This window comes from Phialemonium atrogriseum, assembly GCF_030411735.1.
Source record: "Phialemonium atrogriseum strain 8032-3 unplaced genomic scaffold QBC33scaffold_4, whole genome shotgun sequence".
Taxonomy (NCBI): Eukaryota; Fungi; Ascomycota; class Sordariomycetes; order Cephalothecales; family Cephalothecaceae; genus Phialemonium; species Phialemonium atrogriseum.
In genome coordinates, this window is record NW_026848141.1 from 110,608 (window position 1) to 133,815 (window position 23,208).

General features: G+C 56.7%; 7 protein-coding genes across 7 annotated transcripts; 5 read left to right on the plus strand and 2 right to left on the minus strand.

Moving 5' to 3' along the window:
• Positions 1-1,283: 1,283 nt before the first annotated feature.
• On the plus strand, positions 1,284-5,319 carry QBC33DRAFT_527529 (putative fungistatic metabolite). Its single transcript, XM_060426984.1, has 3 exons — positions 1,284-1,537; positions 1,676-4,007; positions 4,081-5,319. The coding sequence occupies exons 2-3, from the start codon at positions 1,772-1,774 to the stop codon at positions 4,953-4,955; spliced, it is 3,111 nt and encodes a 1,036-aa protein (XP_060286517.1). The 5' UTR covers positions 1,284-1,537; positions 1,676-1,771; the 3' UTR covers positions 4,956-5,319.
• Positions 5,320-8,129: 2,810 nt separating this feature from the next.
• On the plus strand, positions 8,130-11,533 carry QBC33DRAFT_261136 (cutinase transcription factor 1). Its single transcript, XM_060423104.1, has 4 exons — positions 8,130-8,773; positions 8,934-9,115; positions 9,242-9,765; positions 9,821-11,533. Exons 1-4 carry the CDS (start codon positions 8,457-8,459, stop codon positions 11,459-11,461), a joined length of 2,664 nt encoding a protein of 887 aa, XP_060286518.1. The 5' UTR covers positions 8,130-8,456; the 3' UTR covers positions 11,462-11,533.
• Positions 11,534-12,393: 860 nt separating this feature from the next.
• On the plus strand, positions 12,394-16,188 carry QBC33DRAFT_261138 (uncharacterized protein). Its single transcript, XM_060423105.1, has one exon. The coding sequence runs from the start codon at positions 12,694-12,696 to the stop codon at positions 15,823-15,825; it is 3,132 nt and encodes a 1,043-aa protein (XP_060286519.1). The 5' UTR covers positions 12,394-12,693; the 3' UTR covers positions 15,826-16,188.
• Positions 15,859-16,511, plus strand: QBC33DRAFT_527546 (uncharacterized protein). Its single transcript, XM_060426986.1, has one exon. It carries the CDS (start codon positions 15,975-15,977, stop codon positions 16,239-16,241), a length of 267 nt encoding a protein of 88 aa, XP_060286520.1. The 5' UTR covers positions 15,859-15,974; the 3' UTR covers positions 16,242-16,511.
• A 217-nt stretch (positions 16,512-16,728) lies between these two features.
• Positions 16,729-19,479, minus strand: QBC33DRAFT_445643 (Spc98 family-domain-containing protein; the record flags this gene model as incomplete). The annotated part of the gene is made up of 2 exons (XM_060424339.1): positions 16,729-19,347; positions 19,411-19,479. 2 exons carry the CDS (start codon positions 19,477-19,479, stop codon positions 16,729-16,731), a joined length of 2,688 nt encoding a protein of 895 aa, XP_060286521.1.
• A 161-nt stretch (positions 19,480-19,640) lies between these two features.
• Positions 19,641-21,474, plus strand: QBC33DRAFT_261267 (glycosyltransferase family 15 protein). Its single transcript, XM_060423106.1, has 4 exons — positions 19,641-20,024; positions 20,088-20,348; positions 20,403-21,021; positions 21,103-21,474. The coding sequence occupies exons 1-4, from the start codon at positions 19,880-19,882 to the stop codon at positions 21,257-21,259; spliced, it is 1,182 nt and encodes a 393-aa protein (XP_060286522.1). The 5' UTR covers positions 19,641-19,879; the 3' UTR covers positions 21,260-21,474.
• A 38-nt stretch (positions 21,475-21,512) lies between these two features.
• Positions 21,513-23,171, minus strand: QBC33DRAFT_261276 (WD40 repeat-like protein). The gene is made up of 2 exons (XM_060423107.1): positions 23,018-23,171; positions 21,513-22,812 (listed from the first exon to the last, which is right to left on the minus strand). Exons 1-2 carry the CDS (start codon positions 23,061-23,063, stop codon positions 21,689-21,691), a joined length of 1,170 nt encoding a protein of 389 aa, XP_060286523.1. The 5' UTR covers positions 23,064-23,171; the 3' UTR covers positions 21,513-21,688.
• Positions 23,172-23,208: the final 37 nt, after the last annotated feature.

Here is a 23,208-nt window from a genome sequence, read left to right on the forward strand (position 1 = left end):
AAGGTGAGACCTGACTAGCAGCCTAGTATACTCGTAAGCATTGACTCTTGCCATTACCATCTGCGATAGCGCGAGATAGTGTTGGCCATAATAGTCCTGTGCGTCAGGTATGAATCGACTTTGTGCCATGTCGGCGGCAGCTCAACAACGGCGTCATCCATTTGCCTTTTGCAGCAGCCCACGGTAACGACGTCCGGCCAAGGGTATCTTCCAAGTCGGCGTCAGCCTGGCCTACCTCTCGTAGCAGTTTGACAGCAGCATTATCGTAGTGGTCACATCAGACCCAGCGCCCGGAAACCATCTTTGCCGCGTTCGAAGTATTCCCGTATTCTGAAATGGACAAGCCGAACAGAGTTGCTTTGGCCGCGGCCAGGCCAGCCTAAACTGATGGCTGACACGCCCGCCTTCCACTGGGCATGTGCTTTATTCTCTCTGTCGAGCTATGACACCCCAATTTCCACAGCCAAGTTGTGCTCGAGCTCGGATGGGCTCAGTAGGCTCAGTAGCGGCGTCAGTGAGCCATGGCTGATCGAGGTAAGCTAGTCGAGAGTAGCCTGGCGTTCTTGGGCCCCCTTGATTGAATGCATCCAACAGCCGCATACCACAGTAGGGTTAATACGGCGTCCAGGATCGCGGATATCGGCTGGTTCCCACCGCAGCGTTCTTCAGCCCTCCCACAACGCTCTTCGTTTGGAGGCCCAATTTTCCGTACTCGTCTAGGAATCTAGTTTGTCAGTCCATGGTCCGACCTTTCAAGGTCACCTCGGCAGACATCAGGGCCTTATCAGCCCCGCGTTCTAGCGGCAGTCCAGTTCCGTAACGGCAATTCCGGCATATTGAAGGGCGATCGAGAGGCTCCGGGTCCTACGACGACTCCTTAGAATAACTCGTTCTTATTCCGCGGAACATACCCGCTTGTCCGATATGTTGCTGAAGCCGCTGGGAGCGCCGATAACCCTCTTCCTGGTTATGTTGGCAAGATCAATTGTTGGGAGAATATCGCCAAAGCTGAGGCCGGAGCTTTGTTCCAGAGGAAGAGAGTGATGGATGCTGCAGGGTCTCAACTGATTGCAGCCCAATCAGCCAGCCACACAAGTTGCCACCAGCCACGAGTTGTCCATGCTCGTCGAAGCTGCCCATTTTCGTACCTGATAATGTTCATTCTCTTAGCAATAATATGTTCTTGCATTAGTGCGGGCGGCCCGAGAATATGGGTAGCTGATATTTAATGGGATTGCGACGCCCAACGACGCCAACAAACCCGGTCCATTTTGCGGCTGGACATAGACCTCAACGTCGGGCCAATCCCGCGCCGTCTTTTCATAAGCGATACTGGCACTCGCTCTGTGCTGGCCATTGATTCCCCACTGTCATGCATGCGCCTTGGGGAAATACGAGTGACAGGGATGTGGCCATCACCAAAAGCAGGGGCACTATCACATCGTCCCATGCAATTTCTTCCGCCTCCTGTCCCTTTTTGGAGATAGCCCAGCCAGCGCTGCCGGTTCGAGAACATGGCTTGGAATAGTGTACGAAGGTAAGCATGCTTTGATAAACCAGTAGGTCGCACGCTCCCAAGTGCGAGCTTTCCGTGTCTCTTTCTTTCTACCTCACCTCCCTCCTCTCTCGCTTCCCTTTGCACTGACAGTGTGCCGGGCGAGTTTCTGTCGGATAGTTGTGCTCGGACTCGTACCCAGCCAACCCCATCCCCTCGTTTTGCCCCCGATTGTATCTTGGATTTTAGCTGTTTGCCTTGGAAGGAGCTCCCAAGATGAGACCAAGGACGCCTCTCTTCGCAGGCCTGCTCTCGCTGACGGCGAGGGCCGGCGCTGATCCCACATGGCCGGCACCTACCGATGAGCTGGAGGAGATCATGTACCAGTTGCAAGGCTTCGGGGCCCGCCTCTTCTCCCAGAAAATCAGCCCTTGCTCGAACGAGGCATCGGGTCCCGGCCGGCAGAACGCCGCAGAATGGCTGCGAGTCGGTTTCCACGACATGTCCACAGCAAACACCTACTTTGGCACGGGGGGCCTGGACGGTTCCTTGCAGTTCGAGTTGACTAACACCGAGAATACCGGCCCCGGACACGCCAGCACCCTCGAGTTTATGGGCAACTTCCTGTCGGCGCAGTCTAGCATCGCCGATTTGATTGCCGCTGGAGTCTATGCTTCTGTACGATCTTGCGGTGGACCTGTTGTCCCGGTGAGAGGTGGCCGCAAGGACGCAACAGAAGCCGGCGATCCCGGCGTGCCACAGCCACAAAACACGATTAGCATCTTCACTAATCAGTTCGACCGTATGGGTTTCACCGTTCCTGAGATGATCCAGGTTACGGCATGCGGTCATACCTTGGGTGGAGTCCATAGTCAAGAGTTTCCCGACTTGGTTCCCGCTGGTTCTGCTACCAATGATGAGGCTGGTCTCGACTCGACCGTTGCTGCCTTTGACAACAAGGTTGTGACCGAGTATCTGGCAAATACCACCCAGAACCCGCTTGTCGTTGGGCCAGCCGTTGCCCTCAAGAAGGATTCCGACTTCAGGGTCTTCAGTGCCGACAGAAACGTCACCATGAAGGCCTTGGCTGACCCGACCGCTTTCCAAAACACCTGCAAGACGGTGCTTCAGAAGATGATCGATACGGTTCCCGGGGATGTGGTTCTCACGGACCCTATCACGCCGTACGCAGTCAAGCCAGTCAACATGCAGTTGACCCTGAACACCGACGGCACCACCCTGCTCCTGAGTGGATACATTCGCGTTCGGACCACAGACCTGCCCTCTACCTCCATCTCTGGAGTCACTCTGACTTACAAGGACCGAGACGGCGGTAATGATTGCGGATCATGTGCCACGGCCACAACGGCTCGGGAGCTCGGTAACGGATTCGATGAAAGCTTCGCCTTCTTCCCCATCTCGGCAGATATCGATACCGCCACAGGTATCTCATCATTTACCGTCGCCGTTAATCTTAATGATGATACAACTCAGGAATTCGACAACAATGGGAACTCTTACCCTATCTCGGATGCGGTCCTGCTCCAGAAGCCGCAAAGCTGCCTTGTCGAAGGCTCCGGTGCTCTTACAGTTTCGGCCCTGGTCCGGAACGATCGCACGTCGCTTCCTGTGAACCTGGCCGTCTCGTACCTTGTTCCTCGGACCACAGGTGATGGGAACCCTGTTCCTGCTCTGCTTGACGAGACAGTCCCAATGACCCAGGGTGACTGCGTCGGCGACTACACCTTCTACTCGGCGACTTACAGTATCACCGGCGGACTGAGTTCTAAAGCCAGGCTGACCATTGTCAGCGGGGATGGAGAGGATGTCATCTCAGATGCTTTCAACAGTGCAGGCGAGTTGTCCGGCACTTGCACTACCTACACTGGAAGCGCTGCCTGCGGCGGTGTCACCACGTCGACGCCACCGACTACATCGCCCACTACGACACCGTCTCCCACCGTGACCACCGAGGACCCCACATCGCCCACCGAGACCTTGGGTCACCGCGAGATGATCGGTGGGTACGAGCTTGTGTCATGCTGGACCGAGGGCGCGACTAGCCGGGCATTGAAGGGCGCTGCGTTCGCGTATGATGACATGACCCTCGAGAGCTGCATGGGCAACTGCTCAGGCTTCGTGTACTGGGGAACCGAGTATGGCCGAGAGTGTTACTGCGGAAATAGTCTCGACAGCACCAGCACGGAAGCCCCTCTCTCGGAATGCGACATGGTCTGCGGCGGTGATTCGACCGAGTACTGCGGCGCGGGGAACCGCATCGAGCTCTATTCGACAACGGCGTCTCAAACCGTCACGCCGACGCCGACACCGACTGCCACCCTGGCGGTCAAACCGACCGTTGCCGAGTTCTCCTTTGTCGGCTGCGTCACCGAGGGCGACGGCGTGCGAGCCTTGTCCGCAGATTCGTACGCCGACGATGACATGACCCTGGAGTCTTGTGCGGCGTTCTGCTCGGGCTTCAACTACTTCGGAACCGAGTATGGCCGGGAATGTAAGTCCCTCTGGACAATCGCTAGATTAACATTCGGGTGCTAGAACTGATTGCTGACCTTGGGCGGAAACAGGCTACTGCGGAAACTCAGTCCACGCCTCCAGCACATCTGCTCCGCTTTCTGACTGCAGCATGACTTGCGCAGGAGATCCGTTCGAATACTGCGGCAACGGCAATCGCCTTGAGCTCTACAGTAACGGCGCCGCCCCGACGGAGTCCCCTACGGTGACGACCACGCCACCCCCGGAAACGGAGCCGACAACTCCGCCAACCACGGTTGCCACCCCATCACACAAGCCCACCGTCCTCCCCTACACCCTCGTCGGGTGCTGGACCGAAGGCGACGGCGTGCGCGCCCTCTCATCGTCCTCCTACAGCTCAGGCACGGACATGACCGTCGAGTCCTGCGCCGCCTTCTGCACAGGCCACAAGTACTTCGGCACCGAGTACGGCGGCGAGTGCTACTGCGGCAACACCCTGGCCGCCTCGTCGGCCGAAGCCCCGCTGACCGACTGCTCCATGACCTGCACGGGCGACCCGCTCGAGTTCTGCGGCGCCGGCAACAGGCTGGAGCTCTACTCGGCGCCCGACGTCGACGTCCCGCCGCCGCCGCCGCCGCCCTCCCAGCCAACCGCCCTCCCCGGCGGCTGGACGTTCGACGACTGCTACACCGAGGCAGCGGCGGCGGCCCCCGGGGCAGCCCGGTCGCTCGCTGCCGAGGCGCACGCCGACGACGACATGACGCTCGAGGCGTGCGCGGAGCTGTGCGACGGGTACGCGCTGTTCGGGACCGAGTACGCCCGCGAGTGCTACTGCGGCGACGTCCTGGACGAGGGCGCCGTTGCGGCCGCGGGGGGCCCGTCCGAGTGCGACATGCCGTGCGCGGGCAACGTTTCCGAGTTCTGCGGCGCGGCGAACCGGTTGAGCGTTTATGCTAGGCTGGTGTAGGCGGGGTTGTGCCCTCTGCTGCTTTGCTGTTCTATTCACGACCTTCTGCCCCCTTGCTCGGTCTCTGTGGAGGGGGATTGTTCTCATGTAAAAATATATATATAAATATGCCCATAGTAGTTGGATAACGGCATTGCCAACGACGGGCTGATACTTGTGGCGTCGTGCCAATGTGGATTCGTAAAAGGGAGAGGTTTACCATTGGGCTAGATCATATAATCCCTGTAGTCTTTATTTGGAAACGAGAGCGCCTGGAATCTTGGATAGATGGACATAGGGGGGGAGGCAGGATAATAGACTCCGTACCAGGAAATATCGACTTGGTCATGTGCCATCAGTGCAGAATCCATTTCTAGGAGGGGACCGTTCGCGCCCACCGCAGTTGAACGGGTCGCGCTTGTCTGAATCCTTGGGATTCCGGCCATCTTTTCATCTCCAATCGAGGATGCAAAGGTCATCTGGCGAGGAGTGAGAGCCATTGGTTGAGGCGCAACCTCCGAATGCCGCCGAACCTCCTAATCTCGGGGATGGATCGGCCATTTTCGGCAGATGCAACTAGCAACCGGCACGGAAGAAGGCTGTATCGTTGTGTTCGGCTCCCCACACCCTGCGTTGAGCTGCTTTCTGCAAACCCCATTGCGGTGAACCTGGCCGGGCCTGTCATTTGACAAGATCCGGTGGCCTTGCTAACGCCGGCGGCCGAGAGTGTCGGAGCCGGTGGCTAACGAGGGTCCCACTCTACTTCCCGTCGGATGCAATGTGCGACCACAGTATCGCAAACCCTGCCGCGAAATCTGCCGGGGTAATGGCTCATGCGGAGAAATTCGTGGCGCGGGCGGGCGGGTGAGGGGTACGGGAGATGGGACGGGACCGAATTTGGAGCGCTCTCTTTCTCTGTACTATGTAAACAGAGATTGGAACGGGACCTGGCATGAGTGCATCACGTGGGTTACCGGATCCGCGTCAAACTTGGTAGCTCTACGTCACACATAGCCCTTGAATTGCATCAAAAATGCATGCCAGTTGGGAGTTGACGGCAGCCATCGTTACCCCATGGGGAAGCCAGAGGCACCAAGTCCTGGGGCTCCCGCATCGCCAGTTAACTATGTGTGCCAACACGGATATTGTCACGCCATGATTCCCTACCAACATCAGTCGGTGTGCGGGCAGGGGAAGACAGGAGAAAATATAAGACGCATCTATTTCTTAGTCTACACAGTAGAGGCACTTCCAGAATCCAGACCCAGGATTAGGAGACCCAGGTCCCGGGAAAATGGATCCAGCATTGGCCAATAAAAAAGTAGATCTGCCCCCGCCAGCCGGGAAAGCACGGAGTTGTCGTGGGCTGTGGACAGTGTGGAGGGATGTGGGGTCGCTTCGATGGTGGGGTGCATTATCCGCTCCAAAGTCGGGAAGGAACGGTCTCGTGCCCACATCAATGAAAGAATCGAGATGCCAGATAGGTAGGTATGTACGGGGTCATGCAATGCGCTCGACAACTCGGTGAGATCCCCGAAAATCAGAATTTTCCTGACGGAGAAAGGGAAGGTGGTGGGTGCCCCAACAAGGCGTTAATTACGCCACGGTACATGCCAGTCAGCCCAAAGCTACCTACCTTACCTAGGTAGTCTTAGCATAGGGTGCGTGGGCCTAAGACTATTAAGCCACTACTTTCTATTAACTGCCTGGATGTGTACTATGGCAACACCCTTGTGGCCAAGCTGAATCTTGAATATTTGGACGCTCAACTCCATTTAAGGTAGGGATCCTGCTGGGGGGATTCGATGCAAATCTGCATGTGGCCCCTTTCTGACCAGCTCCCTACTCCTGTCACCAGAATCATCTTCAGGTGTCAGGCCAAGAGAATATGCAACAGTCGTACCAGGAGTCAGGTTCTAGCCTCTGCAAGACTGTAAGTAGGTCTTTTGCCCTAGTAAAGAGCCCCAGCTACCTAGACGCCTGCTAGAGTCTTGACCTTGTTGACTTACCCCACTTTCAAACTTCCAGTCCAGCCCAATTTCATAGTCAGCAGCTCTTGGTACTTCAACATCAAGGCACCGGATCTGGCATGTGCCAACTTTAAGAGCGATCTACGCAGGAGACAATGACCAATTGCACGGGCATCCAGAGTCCTGCCCTGCAGCGGCGAAATGCGACATTTAGGTAGTGTGTTATAGCGCCAAGCCTTGACCCACTTTTACTCGGTGAACTCCCGGGTGAAGAATCCCATACCCGAGTATTACCGATTCTTAATTGTGGACGACCTGCCTGCCCCTTTGGACTTTTGATACACGATCCGATGAGGATGGTGGTGCGTCACGAGCGCCCGCCCTCGACTTGTTGAAGCGACCGTGTGCTGCATATGGTTGTTTTGGGTAGTCCTGGAGGCTAAGAGCACACTGGTGGAATCCATGCTTCCAAGAGCCACTTGCCAAGCTGAGTAAGACATCCGCTCTCGTCAGAAGCCTGGGCATTCAAGGTGAGCGCCTGGCCGCCAAGAATGTTTGTGCACGTGGACAGAACACACTTTCGCCGGTATTCGTACAACGTACAGACTTGAAATTTGCTGACTCGATGCATCGGGCCAAGCTTAATCCAAGACTAGCGAGCTACCAATCCAGTCCTGCTTTGATTGGCTGCTCCACAACCAACTTGGGAGGCGAGGGGTTTTTCTTGTGTGGATTGACAACTTATGCATCGTCACTGGACCAAGAGGCGACAACTGCCCGGGCCAAGGGGTGGAGCCTGGAGGGGTGTGGAGAAGTTCCATGCATGGATGATGGATGGGTCAAACACGGCTTCCTTTGTCGGCGTTTACATACGCAGTAGAGGTACGGAAGTTCATGGTAGAACTCGCCATCGCGGGGGGGGCATGACCGTGGGAAAGGAGATCGAGAGACCTCAATCTTTCTTGTCTCAAAATGATGGTCGGTCCGAGGACAGAGGAATGCCAAGCATATACGCGCTTTTGGGAGTTGTCTGTTTTACTAAGGATTAATCAAGAGTGACTGATTGTAGAAAAAGGTTCTTCGGCAGGCATTGGCATCTGCAAGTGTGGTCGGGTCTTAGTCGCAGTCGATGTCATTAGACGGCTAGACCCTGTCAGGTCCTCAGGTACGTATCGACTCCGTGTAAGTGACCGTTCTTCAATCTCCATCATCCCAAATTATAATAATCGCCCGCGCCCCCCTCCCCCACCCCGTCTGCCGTAGCTGCATTTCTTAGGTTTCTTTACCTTTATTATTTTGTGGTTGTACATCTTGCCACCCGTCCGATGCTTTGCTCTGTCCAGATCCTTCTGTCGAGTGGTGATGCCATGAGAGCCCCTTGCAAGCCACATCCTTCTTCGCGAACAACTCGAAACCAGTCTCCGTCCAAACCCGATTCCCCCGGCATATGTTGAGCCTCCCGAGAACTCTAAACACCAACAATTCGGTTTCTCGGCGAAAGATAGTGTCCAAAACACACACATAAACCGATTCGAAGCTTATCGTCTTCAACATGGCGGATCACGATACTGATGGGCGTTCCATGTCGCCCTCTCCGACCCCAACTGCCCCACTCGACTCGGCTTCTCCAACTTCCTCCAAGGGGCCATCAGCCACAACAAAAGCCACATCAACATCGCCGAAGAGGAAGCTGAGCTTGTCGGCCTCCGAGTCCAAGGGAGGCCAAAAAGTGACCAAGAGGCGTGCAGCACGAGCCTGCGTGTCCTGCAGGGCACGAAAGGTTCGCTGCGATGTCGTCGAGGGTGCTCCTTGCGGCAATTGCCGATGGGACAACGTGGAGTGTATCGTGCAGGAGAGCCGCCGGCGCAAGTGAGTTTTCCCCCTATTGTCACCCACGAGGCATCAATTCCGTCATTATCACATGGCATTTCGGTCCCCCTGATTGATCTCGTTTCAACACAACTTCCACCTGCTCCTACCCCCTTGCCAGTTACGCTAACTCCTGGAACCCTTTTACCCCGATTTCTAGAAAGAATCTTTATGCTGCATCCACGGCGGGGCACGTGTCTGGTGCCGAGGCACTGAGAGCCGCCAGCATCACCACGAATCCAATCAGTATCACCAGTGCGGATCTCCAGAGACCTGGTAATGGCGGTGGGCCCGCGTGGCAGGGCTCATTGCCTGTCGAGGGTCACGTTCCTCATCTCATCTGTAAGCTTATGATCTCTGTCCCACCAGGGTCCCCGCCCTCGCATTTTCCTGCTTTTTACATGTGAATCCTCGAGTTTCACCACGAGCTATCTCATGCTGACCGCGGATGCTCGGCGAAATTAATAGATCAACAAAGCGCCGCTGCTGCCACGGCCGCTGCCGGATTCCGTACGGATGCATCGGCCCTGCTGGCCAAGTTGGGCGATGCCCGTCCCATCTGGCCTAATCCGGGGTTGAGTCAGTCGCCGCTGCTTGGGGACCTGCGGACGGCGCAGTTTCTCAACTCACTTGAAGAGCCAGATGCCGTCGCTCAGCTACCGGCCTTCATCAAGCCGCTCCCGCCTAGGATCGGGGTCGAGGATGCGAGATACCTCCACACCAAGGGGGCATTGACGCTGCCGAGCCTTCCGCTCCAGAATGCCCTACTCCAGGCATACGTCGAATTTGTTCACCCGTACATGCCCCTCCTTGAGCTCCACGAATTCCTAAACATCATCAATTCCGTCGATGGCTTCTCGGGGCAGGTCAGCTTGTTCCTGTACCAGGCCGTGATGTTCGTCGCGACTGCCTTTGTCGGTGCCAAGCACTTGAAGGAGGCTGGCTATTCAAGCCGAAAGGCCGCGAGGAGGGACTTCTTCCACAGGACTAGGGTAATACCCCTTGGATCTTCCGAGCTAGGACACGAGTTGCTGACTTGATTTGAAGCTGCTGTACGACTTCGACTACGAATCAGACCGCCTTGTCCTTGTTCAAGCCCTCTTGCTGATGACGTATTGGTACGAGACGCCCGATGACCAGAAAGATACATGGCACTGGATGGGAGTGGCCATCTCGTTGGCACACACCATCGGCCTCCATCGCAACCCCGCCAACACAAGCATGCCTCTACACAGGCAGAAACTGTGGAAAAGGATCTGGTGGTCTTGCTTTATGCGGGATCGCCTGATTGCTCTTGGGATGCGACGTCCGACGAGGATTAAGGATGAGGATTTTGATGTCCCTATGCTGGAAGAGGGTGACTTCGAAATCGAGGCGCTATCGGACGACAATCAGCTTCTACCCGCCGAGTGCACTCTTATTCGGGACATCAACATGCAACGGGAACTGGCGGTCATGTGCGTCGAGAAGGCCAAGCTCTGCATATGTATCAACCACATGCTCAAAGCCCAGTACTCGGTACTGAATCGCGAATCGGTCCGGCCCGAGAACACGACCAATAGCACCATGATGCTGCTCCCCAACAAGTCCCTTGATAACTTTGAGAAGGTCCATATGGTCGACATGGAGCTCATGACCTGGTACGCCAATTTGCCCCAGCTGTGCCAATATCGACCATTGGGGCCGCAGGACATCAAGAACGGGCATTCAACCATTGCTGTCCAGCGCAATCTGCTCCACATGGTTTATCACACCACGGTGTCGGCGCTGCACCGCCCCCAGTTCCTCTCCTCGTCCCCGCAACAGACGCCATGCGTTTCCCGCCAGGTCCAGGAAATGTCCCGGATGAGAGTCCGCGACGCAGCGAATCAGATCACTCAGATGGTGGCGGAACTCCATCGTCTGCGCCTCGAGAGATACCTACCGACAAGCGGCGTGACGGTGATTCTGCCAGCCATGATCATCCACCTGTTGGAGATGAAGAGTCCGATACAGGAGGCTCGTGTCAAGGCAACTAAAGGGTTCAAGCAGTGCATGCGTGTGATGGAGAAGCTGCGAGAGATCTACGCGGCCGCAGACTTCGCAACCGGCTTCCTCGATGCTGCCTTGCGCAAGGCCGCGATCGACGTGACCGACGGCACCCCGGCACATCAGGGCGTAGGCAAGACTCTGCAGAGCGTCCTGACTCCGGGGCTCAGCCTAGTCCCCGCTCAGAGAGCGGAGGACCGATCGACCCCGCCGCCGGACAACGCGCCGTACCTGAACTCGACCGAGGTCAAACTCTTCCATGCCGATCGGACGTACATGCCTCGAGACTCGAACGGAAACCCGGCCGTCGTGGTGGGGCACTCGCCCCCGCCGACAGAGACGCCGTCGGAGCTGGCGATGACGCCGTCTGCCACCGGGTCGCTGGAGGAAAGGGACCAGATGGACCTGGACGGCGGCATGGGCCAGGCTCAGTTTGATTGGAGCGGTGTTGCAGGAACCACTAACCTCGACTTCGATCAATGGCTCCAGTTCCCTGCCGAGGGCGTCAACACCTCTGACGAGACCTTCATGGGCATGTTTGGCAGCGGCGGCGCTGCTGCCGCTGCTGCAGATGCCCAGAACCAGGTGGCGAACGATATTGAGCAGAGTATGGACTGGTTGAAGACCCCGAAGGAGCAAATGGGGGCTGTCCCAGCTTGAGAAGGGGAGTTTTTGATGATTCTGATGAATAATATCCGCAAAATAATTCAATGTCTCGGGCAAGGACTTGGCGAAATAGGGAGAGGGTACGGATATTTCCTTGGACATAAATATACCATTTTGTTTGATTGATTGCGGGCAAGTCAAAAGTTTATATCCGGATAGGTAATATTGGCCATATCTTGGTCAGGGAAGAAGAGAAGAGCAAGAATACCTAGTGCTCCAAAACAAGTTAGGGTGATCGGAATCTTGCTTGCATGGTGTTTGGACCAAACTTTGTTCCCGGGTGGACGTGGCTCGTTTCTTGCAGGAATAGTCCGCGTCACGTATTCTGCACAGCTTGACGCGCTGCCAAAAGGGCTTGAAAGGAGGTTGACTTGCAACTTGAAACGCGGTTCAAAGGGGGAATTTCTCACATTAAGAGGATTTGCTTCTCCTTGCCCGCACCACAGTGGCCACACACATGAAGAGAAACATGTTATCGCTTGGTCATACACAGCAGATCTCCTTGGCCTGTGGCTCAAGCCAGGCTCTATCCGTATTGGCTCGAAATTGCAAGATTGGATGTAGGACGCTGGGGCCAGCCACACACCCCTGCTCACTCCTCTGGGCTGGGCACTTGGCGAACGCATGATGGATGATGGAACCACGCAATAAAGCCAAAAAATCCAATCTGCATTTTGCCCATTTATGCCCCGGTCTGCTTAGCCACTTGCCGGGCACAAACCAGATCCCTCTCCTATGTTTCCCTGACACCGTCATCCTCTTGCTTCGCGCCTGTCGCGGGCATTCGGGATCCGGGAGCGTGACATTCGTTCTTTCTTTTCATTGCCCATCTTCTTTTTACCTCCTTAGCTTATACCTTGTGCTTCATCCGGACGCCTGACGCAAACGCCCTCCTTGCCTCGGCTCGTCATACTAAGCAGGCTTCCTAGACACTTTGACTGGAACGCCTCTGAAAACGCCTGCCGGGAAGCTCTGCGGAACGATTGCTAGCTTGAACGGGCGGAGAGAGGGAGCAGCGACCCAGAACTGAAGGCCGTAAACTTCCGCGGGGAGCGATGACAAGCTGCAAACGCCATACGATCCGTCCCTCCAGTCCGAGAACTATGCGGCCCCTGAAGCAAACCATCTTCGACGTCTCCCCAGGCTTATAAGAGGCGCGCCATTATGTCGCGCGGCGTGACGACGCTTCTTCCCATCAACCCACCGCTACAGCACCCGGTATCGCCATGATGGGCCATCCACCGCTCCTGCAGTCCGCTGCAGCAAATCTCGCTCCTAGAGGGCGCCAATCCCTCTCGACATCAGATCCCCCCGTCCGACAGCGCCATACCGACGATCTCATATCCCACCTGACTCCTCGAGCGGCTGTCGATGCCTTCCGAAACCCATCCGGTGCCTTGCGGGCGTGCATGGATGTTTCGACTCAAGCTGAGCAAGCATTCGCCTTGCGAGCTGCGACAGCATCCAAGAATATTCTAGAATGGCTGGAAGAGCTCTCAGCATGGCCATGGCCTTCCGATGATAGTTCTGCCGGTTTTGAGAGGCCGCCCCCGAAGAGGAGGAAACTGTTCCACGACAAAGGCGCTTTGTCCCAATCAAAGGGGGAGCTAGAAAACAATTTGTATGACGAGAGGACTTATATGGGGAGCCTCCTCGCCACTGAAGTCTCCAAGTACGAGAGACGGATTGGCGATATCTGTCGGGATATGGAGGACCTCGATGTCGAGGAGATCAAAACTCACGTCTTGCACAACCATATCATGCCCCTTTCTCGGCCGGGAACGCCCATGTCGGATTCGAATCGCTCCGTAATGTCGTCCTTATCAGCCTACGCCCATATGAACGACCTCGCTGCGCTTATCACCGCAACTATCCTCCAGGCTCTGCCCAATCTGTCTAGATTGACGAGGCTGATCAATATCTGGAGTGTCCGGCTGGCCGTTCTTCGAAAAAGCTCGGGTTTCCTAGCAGCCCTGGCCGATGCCGAGGCTGCTCTGCAATCCGGGTGGAACGCCATGGACCTTGGTGCGAAGGGGAAATCCCGAGAAGGAGATAGTGACTCGACGCTGTCCAGAAACGACTTCAATGTCATGAAACTGGTCCTGGAACGAAAGGTGGCCAAGGCAGGCCAGTATCTGGATTACATGCTGGACACTCTCGAGGGCAGAGAGGACACGCTGCCCGAGGACTGGATCGACCGCATGGATGCCCTGGAGAGGGAGTACGGCGAATGGGTTGCGGCATGCGAGAGGAAAATAAGAGAATCCGAGTGGGCCAGACTCGAACGCGAGAACCGGGCTGCCAGAGCTTCCTCGCCTATCGATACAGACGCAGAAGACCAAACCCTTCGTGACCGGGAACACCAGGAGGAAGATGTTTTGCAGCTAGCCGACGGTAGCCTCGCCAACTCGGGTGCCAAGCAGCAACATGATACGCCTAGTGTTGCTGGCTCCGTGACAACACTTGGCCCTGAGGTTGTCATCAGAGTTCATCCTGCTGAAGCAACCGAAAATACCAGTCATGGCCATCAACACGAGGCTTATAGTTCATCAGAGGGTAGCACCACAGCAGCAGACAGAGCAGCAGACAGACAGGAGAGTCATCTTTCCTCGCACCCGACAGTTGGGAGCTCACTTGATCTGGACACGAACGACACGCAAATAAACATTGAGAAGCGTGGGTTGGCCATCTCTGATGGCTTCGAGGTGGTCAGGCCACTCGTCGATGCACCTCTGTCTCCTGCCGGGACGTTGGATACGTCTTGCCAACCAGACAGCACCCTCGAGGATTCCGATTTCCAACACCAAGGCCCAGAGCAGCGGGTGGCTGCCAGCGATCCCGGCACACCGATCGAAGAAGGCGTGGCTGGTGAGGAGAATATGAATCTTCCCGAAGTCTCCGAGGATTTTGACTCTGTGCTCGACATGTCGCTAGACATGGACGTCCCTGAGCCGGACTTGCCTACTATTCCAAGGGAAAGACGAGGCAGCGAGGCCTCAAACACGTCGACCATAATTCATGGCCCGCAGAGTAGGTTTATGGACTTGTCTAGCGACTCCCCTGACCATGGAACGCCGGAAATTTCGCGGCTACGGAATGTTGTCGTGGAGTCAGCCCCGAGCGACGATATGAGCCCACCTAGCTCCCCGCCAGATTTTCGGTCGAGCACCAGGTCTCTTTCGGTCAGTTTCAACGATATACCTACCGTCGTTGAGCTGCCATACGAAGAGAGCCCGCCGAGAACACCGATGGACTTCTCCGCCATTGACGATGAAGATCTGACTAGGGAGCCCGAGAGCCCAGCTAGCCCGAGCAAGATGAGCACCGCCAGTGCAGATGAACATCTTCAGCAACAGATTAGCGACATATTGGAGTCTATTCCCGCAAAGATCAGGCTCACCACCGCGCCTCCCGAAGTCAATCTCAACCCACCCGACTTCACCATGCCATCGTCGCGCGGGAAGCCGTCGAGACCGGACCCGATACCTAGGGGCCACTCGAGCAGATCCACGATATCCTCTCGAGCATCCTCCCGCGCAGGCACTCCTTCGTTCACCTTGGCCCCAGCGTATGGCCGAAACCCGCGACCCCGGATCCAGAGAGGTAGCAACCAGGAGATCAAGCTCTACCACCTGTCCAGGTGCAACGGCGAAGCCCCAATCAAGCTATTCATCCGCTGCGTGGGCGAGAACGAGCGGGTCATGGTCCGAGTCGGCGGCGGATGGGCAGACCTCGGCGAGTACCTGAAGGAGTACGCCACGCACCACGGGCGCCGGTCCGGCGGCGAGGGCAAGGTCGAGATCAGAGACCTGCCCCGCGTCGTCGCCACGGGGAGCAGCCGCGCGGGCTCGAGCCCGCCCAGCCGGCCCGCCTCGGCGATGGACGCCAGCTCGCCCGTCACGCCGCTCAACATCCGGAAGACGCGCAAAAGCATGGGCGAGGAGGGTGCCGTCAGGCTGCCCCTGCCCCGGACGCCGCTGGCCAACGCAACCACCACCACGCCCTCCTCCCCCTCATCCTCCTCCTCCCCCTCCTCCTCCACGCAGCCGCCGGGGCCGGGGCCAGGGCCGGAAGCGGGCCCGTCCAACAACACGCCGTCGTCGGGGGCGTCGACGCGGTCGAGGTCGAGCTCGCGGCTCAGCTGGACCGAGGAGGACAGCTCGCTCGGCATGGCGGGGCCCAAGGGCCGGAACGTGGAGATGAGCGAGGAGAGCAAGGCGTGGGTCGAGAGCGTCAAGGAGAAGGTGCGCATCGCCAGCGGCGAGCGCAAGGTCTCGGACCAGGTGTCGGACAACAGGTTCGGGGACATGGGCAGGGTTGGGGCTACGAAGCGGCTGTTTAGGCGGCAGGGGGGGTGATGGGGGGATTTATCACGATCGTGGCGGGGGGGGAACACATGGAAGCTATGAAAAAAAAATATTACGTTTTCGTGGGCGAAGTGTGAGGTGAGGTGGTGGTTTACTGGACGGGAGGATACATCTATGGCATATGAGCCAAGTCACATTGCATGACCAGAGGAGCATCATTTCCTCTTTTCTTTTTTTCCTTCTCTCTTTTTCTCTTCGTTCCATTTTCGTCGTACCTGGAAGCTTGCGCAGCCACTACTTATTTCTTCCATTATTCGATTTTTTATTTGTTACTTTCGCGTGGACGTTTATCATCAAATACCCCGAGTTCTACTTCTGTCTGCTCTCTTATCTGTCTTCATCACGGTAGCAGCACTTGCAGCCGAAAATACCAAGATCATTCAAATACTGGCTTGAGAGCGCTGTGAACCCAGTGACCCGTGATCTGGCTTGCCTACGACAGATGATTGCCACGTGCGTGAGGACGGCTCCATTACCGCTCCAGACGGGGGCTGTGTGTCGAGAGGATTTTATGGTTCAGGGCATCTTTCTAACGATAGAGAGTAAGTGGTGCGTCGTCTAGACAGCGGAGACCAGTCCCGGTAAATCAAGATCCCAATCTTTGCCTTCCCTGCCGCGGATCAAACTCGGCCACAAGCCGGACATCCCGGGGAGAGAAGACCACGCACGGCTGGGGGCTGTTATACGTGCATGGCTAACAGCCCTTTGCGGGCCGGATGTTGGCCGTCGCGTGGACGTGGCTGACGTATCAATCGTCGCAGCGGCTCGAGACAGCCTCCGGGTTGAAAAATTATAGCCGACACCGGCGGCGGCGTGGGATTGGGGGGGTGGTGATGCGAGCGAGTTTCGACCAGCTATGGCCGCATACTTGTTAGGTAGCCACAAAGCGGCCGATCACCTCTGGTCCCTGATGCCCATCTCCAACATGTCCGCCAGGATATCCCACTTCCCAGCCGCGGGATCCCGGGTGGCGCGCGCGACGCCCCTGAGCCCGCCGCTGATGAAGCGCAGGTGCTTCTCGTAGTCGGCGTGGATCCCGCCCAGGACCTCGAGGTACGGCCTGTCCGTCCCCGCCAGGCTGTTGTTGAGAATGTCGTCCGAATCGGAGCCCGCCTCTCCCCTGTCGTCGTCGCGGCCGACGTATGGTCCTCGCCTCGGGGCATTTTTCCGGCTCCTGGGTGTCTTGAGAGGCGAGGACATGACGGACAGTCTCGATATCTCCTGGAACTCTTCGGCCTCCTTGGCGACCTCGGCTCGGTGCACGTCTTTGAGCTTTATGGCTAGGTCCAAGACGTCCAGGATGCAATCGCGGAGGGGATTCAGCTTGGCTCCCAAGCACAGTTCCTCGGTGACTCTGTTTACGAAGGTGGAGTGGACGCTGATCATGTCGTCCACATCGACGGCATTCCGTAGGCCCTCACGCATGGCGTTGATGCTTGGAGCAAGCACAATCGTGGTCAGATACGTAGCAACAGTTTCGCAAAACCAGAGAAGTTTCGTCCGGATAAGCCAATAGAAACGATGAGCTTCCCCGGCATGCGCCACGGAGGCGCTGGTGTGAGAACCCCAATGTTTCCGCAGGACGTAGGTCCCTCGCCGAAGCTGTAATAGGAACGTGAAGACGCGCTGGTAGCCCGCAATACCGGATTCCGAGACGACCAACTGCACAGACCAATTCAGACGGTACGTCAGGCGAATGGCTGGGAGGCTGACCCTGACGGAGCTGCGGGATGCGATTCCACTATGAACGAGACCACGAGGATCGGCCTTGGCCAAGAGACGGTAGGAATCAACGCAAGACGAGAAGGCCTCTTGAGCAATCTCCGTCAAGGTAAAATGGTCTCTCCAACTTGGGCTCAGGGTGTCCAAGTGCTTGAATAATGGAACTGTGAATGCGTCGGTGATGGACCCGTCCGAGCCCAAGTAAATGTGCTGAAGCGAATCGAGAGCTGTGGAAAGCCCGCATGACTCAAATAGTACCTGTCGCAAGGTCGCAGAGGTCGTATGGTGTTTGCTCTGAATCCAGAGGTCAAACGCACGGTTGAACAGCTCGGGGAAGGGGGCGAGTCCCATGTCGACTCCACAGACGCTGGCAAAATCCAAACTTGGTTCGACCGCGGTCCACTGTTCTCTCGCCAGCTCGTGGCGGCTTAAATGCTTAAGAACGTTGATGCTCTTCCCGGTGGTGAAGATCCTTTTCGCCGCAGGTTGCAGGAATCGGGGGGCGTGGAGCACACCGCTCTGGGTTCTGCGAAGCTTGAACTGGCCATGCCAGATCTGGCTCAGAGGCACATTCGTCGCGGATTGCGAGACGAAGAAGGTCCTATCTCCGGGGATTAATCTACCATCTTCCATCCAGAGGCGGATCGGATGAAGGTAAACATGGAAGCAATCAAAGAACATGGCACCCAATTGCCTATATATAGCTTCGTTGCCTTCGAACTGGGCCGCCCCGGCAGCGTCAAACAGGAGCTCAAGGAAGCGGAAAGGGTGAGCATATTTCTCCTCCTCAACCTGTCGGACGATGTTGGCCAAGGCAAACAGTGGCACCAATGATGGCTTCAATTCGGCCTGGACGTCGATCACGCTGACTACCACATCCTCGTGTAACACGACGAGTCTTGCCTGGATATCTGAGATTCGTTCGTCAAAAGAGTGGAGGCCCTTTTGAACCGTATCGCGGAAGACCTGCATCAGGGGGACGTCCTGCGCTCTGGCGGAAAACGCCCGCAACGGCTGCAAAGAGCGGCCCCACTCCGAAAAGGACGTTATCAATGCTCTGAACGAATCCCAAGAGATGTTCGAAAGCTGATAACTCAAGACCGGGCGACAACTGGAATCGAAAAGCGTAGTCGGGAGGCCACTCAGCATGAAGAGAACTTCCCGGAGCATTTGATAGTCCGAAATGGAAGTTTTATGCTGTCTTCCATTCGAATCCCTTGGGGGTGCCGAATATCTCCATGCCTGGCTGTCCACGACCTGTTGTAACGTGGCCGCACTTTCTGGATTGACGAGCAGAGCTTGGCTAGTCCGCTGATATATCTCGGGACTGGATAACGAGGTGCTGTCGGAGTCCGTGAAAGTATCCGACTTTGCGTCTATATATTCGGCATCGTCGGAACTGTCAGCGTAGTCTATGTTGCGCCAGAGAGCTCGGTCATCGTGCCATCCATCCTCTTTCGCGATCTCGCCCCATGTCAGCCTGTACTGGGCTGCCTCGTCGGGTTGTGTGAGGAGATATAGATCATTCAGTTTGGTCTTCTGTGTTGGCTGATCTGAGAGCTCGAGGAGAAGATGAAGGATTTCGGGTGTCCATTTCGTCGTATGCGCCTCTAGCCTTACCAGGCGGTCTCTGAGGGCATCAGCCAGCTCCTCACGATCCTGAACGCGAAGCCTCTCTTCCAGCCCTATGAGCTGGTTCTCAACGTCGAACTGGTTTGTACGAAGGTGAGTATGATAGCGAAGACTGCGAAGTGAAGATTCACGGTAAACGTTGAACTTGTCGCGGTCAGACTAACATGGTGTTAGTGACTTGAGCCAAGTTACTGGTATCTGAGGGAACGGAGGGTTGCAAACGTTGGAAACTGAAGTTATGACAGTAACAAGCTCATCTGTCAATGCTCCTAACTCGGCCAAGGAGGCCATACTGGGTATATCGTCTGGGCTTGGCGGTCCGCGAAAGCTAACGACGGTTGAGGCTCTGCTTGGCTTTAGGACGAGACGCGTCTGTTTGACGCGGCGAGCCCGGCAATTGATAAGGATTCTTGGCACCGCTTATCAGGATCGCCCCTTTTTTTTGTTACCCCAACTTTTTTTACTTTATGCTGGGCTGCACTGCTGGCGCGTCTCGTCCCAGCCGGGATTAGGCATATCCGCAAATCTCAAATCAAGCTCTCCCTCCAGTTGGCGCTCACCTCCAAGTGGTCACCTCCTGAATCCCAACAGCAATCCTGCCAGCGCTCGCCATTCCAACGCATCATTCCCGCAACGTCGATGGTCTAACCCCGAATTAAGAAGGCGATTTTCGATCCCACAGTTATCCGTCATGGGTCTTGCTCGGCCTGTCAGGGTCCTTGGCCTGGCGGCCATCGTGATGTGGCTCCTTTTCCTCTACCAAATCTTCAAGCCTAGCACCCCCATAACGAAGCCCAGCGAATTGGATCGCAACGAGAGAGATCCCAACCTAGATCGTAAGTTCCCTCTGCATTGTCCTCCCAGTCAGTCAGCCGAACTAACATGTGGCATCCGAACAGCTACCAGTGAACCTGAAGGGGTCCTCCATCGTGCGTCAGAGGCGTACGCTCCGGGCATCGAGAACTCGGCTCGGATCAATGCTACTATCCTATCACTAGTGCGCAATGAGGAGTTGGAGACAATGCTGCAATCTATGCGAGATCTCGAGCGCACGTGGAACCACAAATTCAACTACCCGTGGACATTCTTCAACGATGTCCCCTTTACTGAGGAGTTCAAACGGAAGACGAAGGAGGTTACAAATGCAGAGTGCAGATACGGTAGGAGCCACTTGTTTCTGGCATGTGACGCATCGGACTGACATGTTTTGATAGAACTAATTCCGAAGGAGCACTGGGAGATGCCGTCTTGGATCAACAAAGATCTTTACATGGAGTCGGTCAGGATCCTGAAGGAGAACGAGATCCAGTACGCCGACAAGGTTTCGTATCATCAGATGTGCCGGTGGAACAGCGGCTTGTTTTACAAGCACCCCGCACTCGCCAACATACAGTACTACTGGCGAGTCGAGCCTAAAGTCCACTTCTTCTGCGATGTCGATTACGATGTGTTCCGCTTCATGCAGGATCACAACAAGACCTACGGTTTCACCATCAGCCTCTACGATGCGCCGAAGTCTATCCCGAGCCTGTGGCCCGAGACCGTCAAGTTCATAGCCGAGTATCCCGAATATATCCACAAGAACAACGCCATGGCGTGGCTGACGGATAAGGAGGGCCGCCCGGAGCACTACAACAAGGCAAACGGCTACTCGACATGCCATTTCTGGACCAATTTCGAGATTGCAGATATGAACTTCTGGCGCAGTAAGCCTTATGAGGACTACTTCAACCACCTGGACCGCGCCGGCGGGTTCTTCTACGAGCGCTGGGGCGACGCCCCCGTCCACAGCATTGCATTGGCGATGATGGAGGATTCGAGCAGGATCCATTGGTACGTCGTTTCCTGCACTTCCAAATGATACGCCTTCCGAGGATGTCGTGTCGCAGAATACTGACAGGTTGGCCTATCTAGGTTCCGCGATATCGGCTACCAGCACATTCCCTTCTTCAACTGCCCCAACTCGCCCAAATGCAAGGGTTGTGTAACCGGTCGCATCACGGATGGTGAGGCTTGGCTCACCAAAGAGGACTGCAGACCAAACTGGTTCAAATATGTGGGCTACGGTTGAAGTTTTTACGGTGTTGTTGCTATTGGGACTTGGCTTTCGATCTGTTTTGATAAAAAACGTCCAGGCATATATATACATACTACGCGGGCATTACGGTCGGGTGTGGAGGGTGTCTGGCGCAGGTCGTGGTTTATAATCTTCATGTTTTAATGCTGTAGACTAGCGCTGGTTTTGCATTAAGTGGTTGGCATAGACAGCCCGGTATCAAAAGCCTCTTTGGAAGAAGGAAGATATTACATGGAGGCGCCATGCCTCGGCGATAGTTTCTAGAGACAATGAACGAGAACCCCTCCCTCCCTGGTCGTCCTCAGAAGTCCAAACGGATTTCAAGTCGTGGTCGTGGTATCCAGATTTCGGCTGCGCTCTTTGACACCCTATCCTCTATCCTCAACTTGCCTTCCACAAGCACACACAAAAGGCCCCGCCCCCCTAACCGCTCCCAAACACAGTGACAACTCCAGACGTCCCCCCGGCGCAGAACTGGTCCCCATACCCGTCCTCCTTCCAGGCTATGCAGCTGACCACGTTCTTCCGCTCCTTCTCCTTCCCGTCCCTCCCGACGACCCTCTTGCGGCCGTCGCTCCCGCCAGGCCCCCAGGGGACGCGAACCCGGGCAACAAGCTTCCCCGAGAGCAGATCCCAAGCCCAGATCCTCCCCTCAGCGGCGACGCCCACGCCTCCCGTCGCGGATCCGCCGCCGGCGGCCGTGAGCTCATCGCCCGCAACGACGAACCTCTCCCCCCCGCCGAGGACAGACTGTATCCGCAGCTCGGCATTGCGCCACGCCGGCTCGGCATACGTCCTCAGACACGCACCCGTCTCCCGATCCATCAGCCTAACCTTGCTGTCCAGCGACCCGACGAGCGCCGACTTCCCGTCGCGGGCAAGGCACAGGCTCGTGACGCTCGCGCCCACCACGTCGGTCGTCACGCGGCCCATGCGCACGTCGTAGCTGCGCACGCGCCCGTCCACGCTGCCCGCGACAACCTCGGCGCCCCGCACCGCCACGGCCGTGACGCTGTCCCCGGCACCCGACAGCACCGCCACCGGCCGCCCGGCCCCCCCGCCCCTGGTGTCCCACACCCGCACCGTCGTGTCGAACCCGCCCGTCGCCACTAGCGAGTCGCCCTCGCCCGCGAACGCGACCGCGTTGATCCGGCTCGCGTGGCCCGTGCCGGCTCCTCCGCCGCCGAACCTTCGTAACGTTGTGCCCGACGCCACGTCCCACAGGAAGGCCGCTCGGTCGCCACCCGCGCTGACGAAGCGCGCGTTGTCGGCCGCCACGGCTAGCGAGAGGACTTCGTAGCCGTGCGCGCTGAACGTCTGGATCAGGCGGCCGGCGGGGACGGGCGCTTCTGCCCCGCCGCCGGCATGCTGGGGGCCGGGGTCCTGTTGCTGCTGCTGCTGCTGTTGCTGTCTGACGGTGATGTAGCTCGGGGCCGGGTGGACGGCCGTCGTCGGCGCCGGGTTGTAGAGCCGGATGGAGCGGTCGGCGCCGCCGGTCAGGATGTAGGTGCCTGGTGAGGCTGAGTAGGCGACTGTGTGGATGGGGCCTGGATGGGAGGTCAGTAAGTGGAACGAAGATGACGGGGACAGAAACTGGGGCGGGGGTATTTCAGAGAGTGTCCGGGGGGGGTTGCATATGAGAAGAAGGGGTGGGTAAATATATCATCATGAGGAACTCAAGTAACCCCAGATAGACTTGTGAGTTGAGGCCTGAGGCGTGAGATGAGAAATCTTTTGAGACGCTTCAATTACCATTTGCACCCAGCAGTTGGGCTACAGGCTTGTCCGGAAATGCCATTTGTTGCTGCAAATCTCCCTTCCCATCGTCCTCACAGCCAGAACCACCGAGGCAGTTTTCTTTTCCTGCTGGTTTGCCTTCTTTTGCTGGGGGGTGGCTTGCTCACTCACTCAACTACTGTATATGATGTTCGTCTGTGCACTGT

What these genes read in the sequence shown, in the direction of transcription:
- QBC33DRAFT_527529 (XM_060426984.1), top strand. Translation starts at nt 1,772, where the DNA reads ATGAGACCAAGGACGCCTCTCTTCGCAGGCCTGCTCTCGCTGACGGCG. An exon ending in AACCGAGTATGGCCGGGAAT is followed by an intron (nt 4,008 to 4,080) that starts GTAAGTCCCTCT and finishes GGGCGGAAACAG; the next exon opens with GCTACTGCGGAAACTCAGTC.
- QBC33DRAFT_261136 (XM_060423104.1), top strand. Translation starts at nt 8,457, where the DNA reads ATGGCGGATCACGATACTGATGGGCGTTCCATGTCGCCCTCTCCGACC. An exon ending in CAGGAGAGCCGCCGGCGCAA is followed by an intron (nt 8,774 to 8,933) that starts GTGAGTTTTCCC and finishes CCCGATTTCTAG; the next exon opens with AAAGAATCTTTATGCTGCAT. An exon ending in TCACGTTCCTCATCTCATCT is followed by an intron (nt 9,116 to 9,241) that starts GTAAGCTTATGA and finishes CGAAATTAATAG; the next exon opens with ATCAACAAAGCGCCGCTGCT.
- QBC33DRAFT_261138 (XM_060423105.1), top strand. Translation starts at nt 12,694, where the DNA reads ATGATGGGCCATCCACCGCTCCTGCAGTCCGCTGCAGCAAATCTCGCT.
- QBC33DRAFT_527546 (XM_060426986.1), top strand. Translation starts at nt 15,975, where the DNA reads ATGACCAGAGGAGCATCATTTCCTCTTTTCTTTTTTTCCTTCTCTCTT.
- QBC33DRAFT_261267 (XM_060423106.1), top strand. Translation starts at nt 19,880, where the DNA reads ATGGGTCTTGCTCGGCCTGTCAGGGTCCTTGGCCTGGCGGCCATCGTG. An exon ending in GAGAGATCCCAACCTAGATC is followed by an intron (nt 20,025 to 20,087) that starts GTAAGTTCCCTC and finishes GCATCCGAACAG; the next exon opens with CTACCAGTGAACCTGAAGGG. An exon ending in GATTCGAGCAGGATCCATTG is followed by an intron (nt 21,022 to 21,102) that starts GTACGTCGTTTC and finishes TGGCCTATCTAG; the next exon opens with GTTCCGCGATATCGGCTACC.
- QBC33DRAFT_261276 (XM_060423107.1), bottom strand. Translation starts at nt 23,063, where the DNA reads ATGGCATTTCCGGACAAGCCTGTAGCCCAACTGCTGGGTGCAAATG. An exon ending in CCAACTGCTGGGTGCAAATG is followed by an intron (nt 22,813 to 23,017) that starts GTAATTGAAGCG and finishes CCTCCCATCCAG; the next exon opens with GCCCCATCCACACAGTCGCC.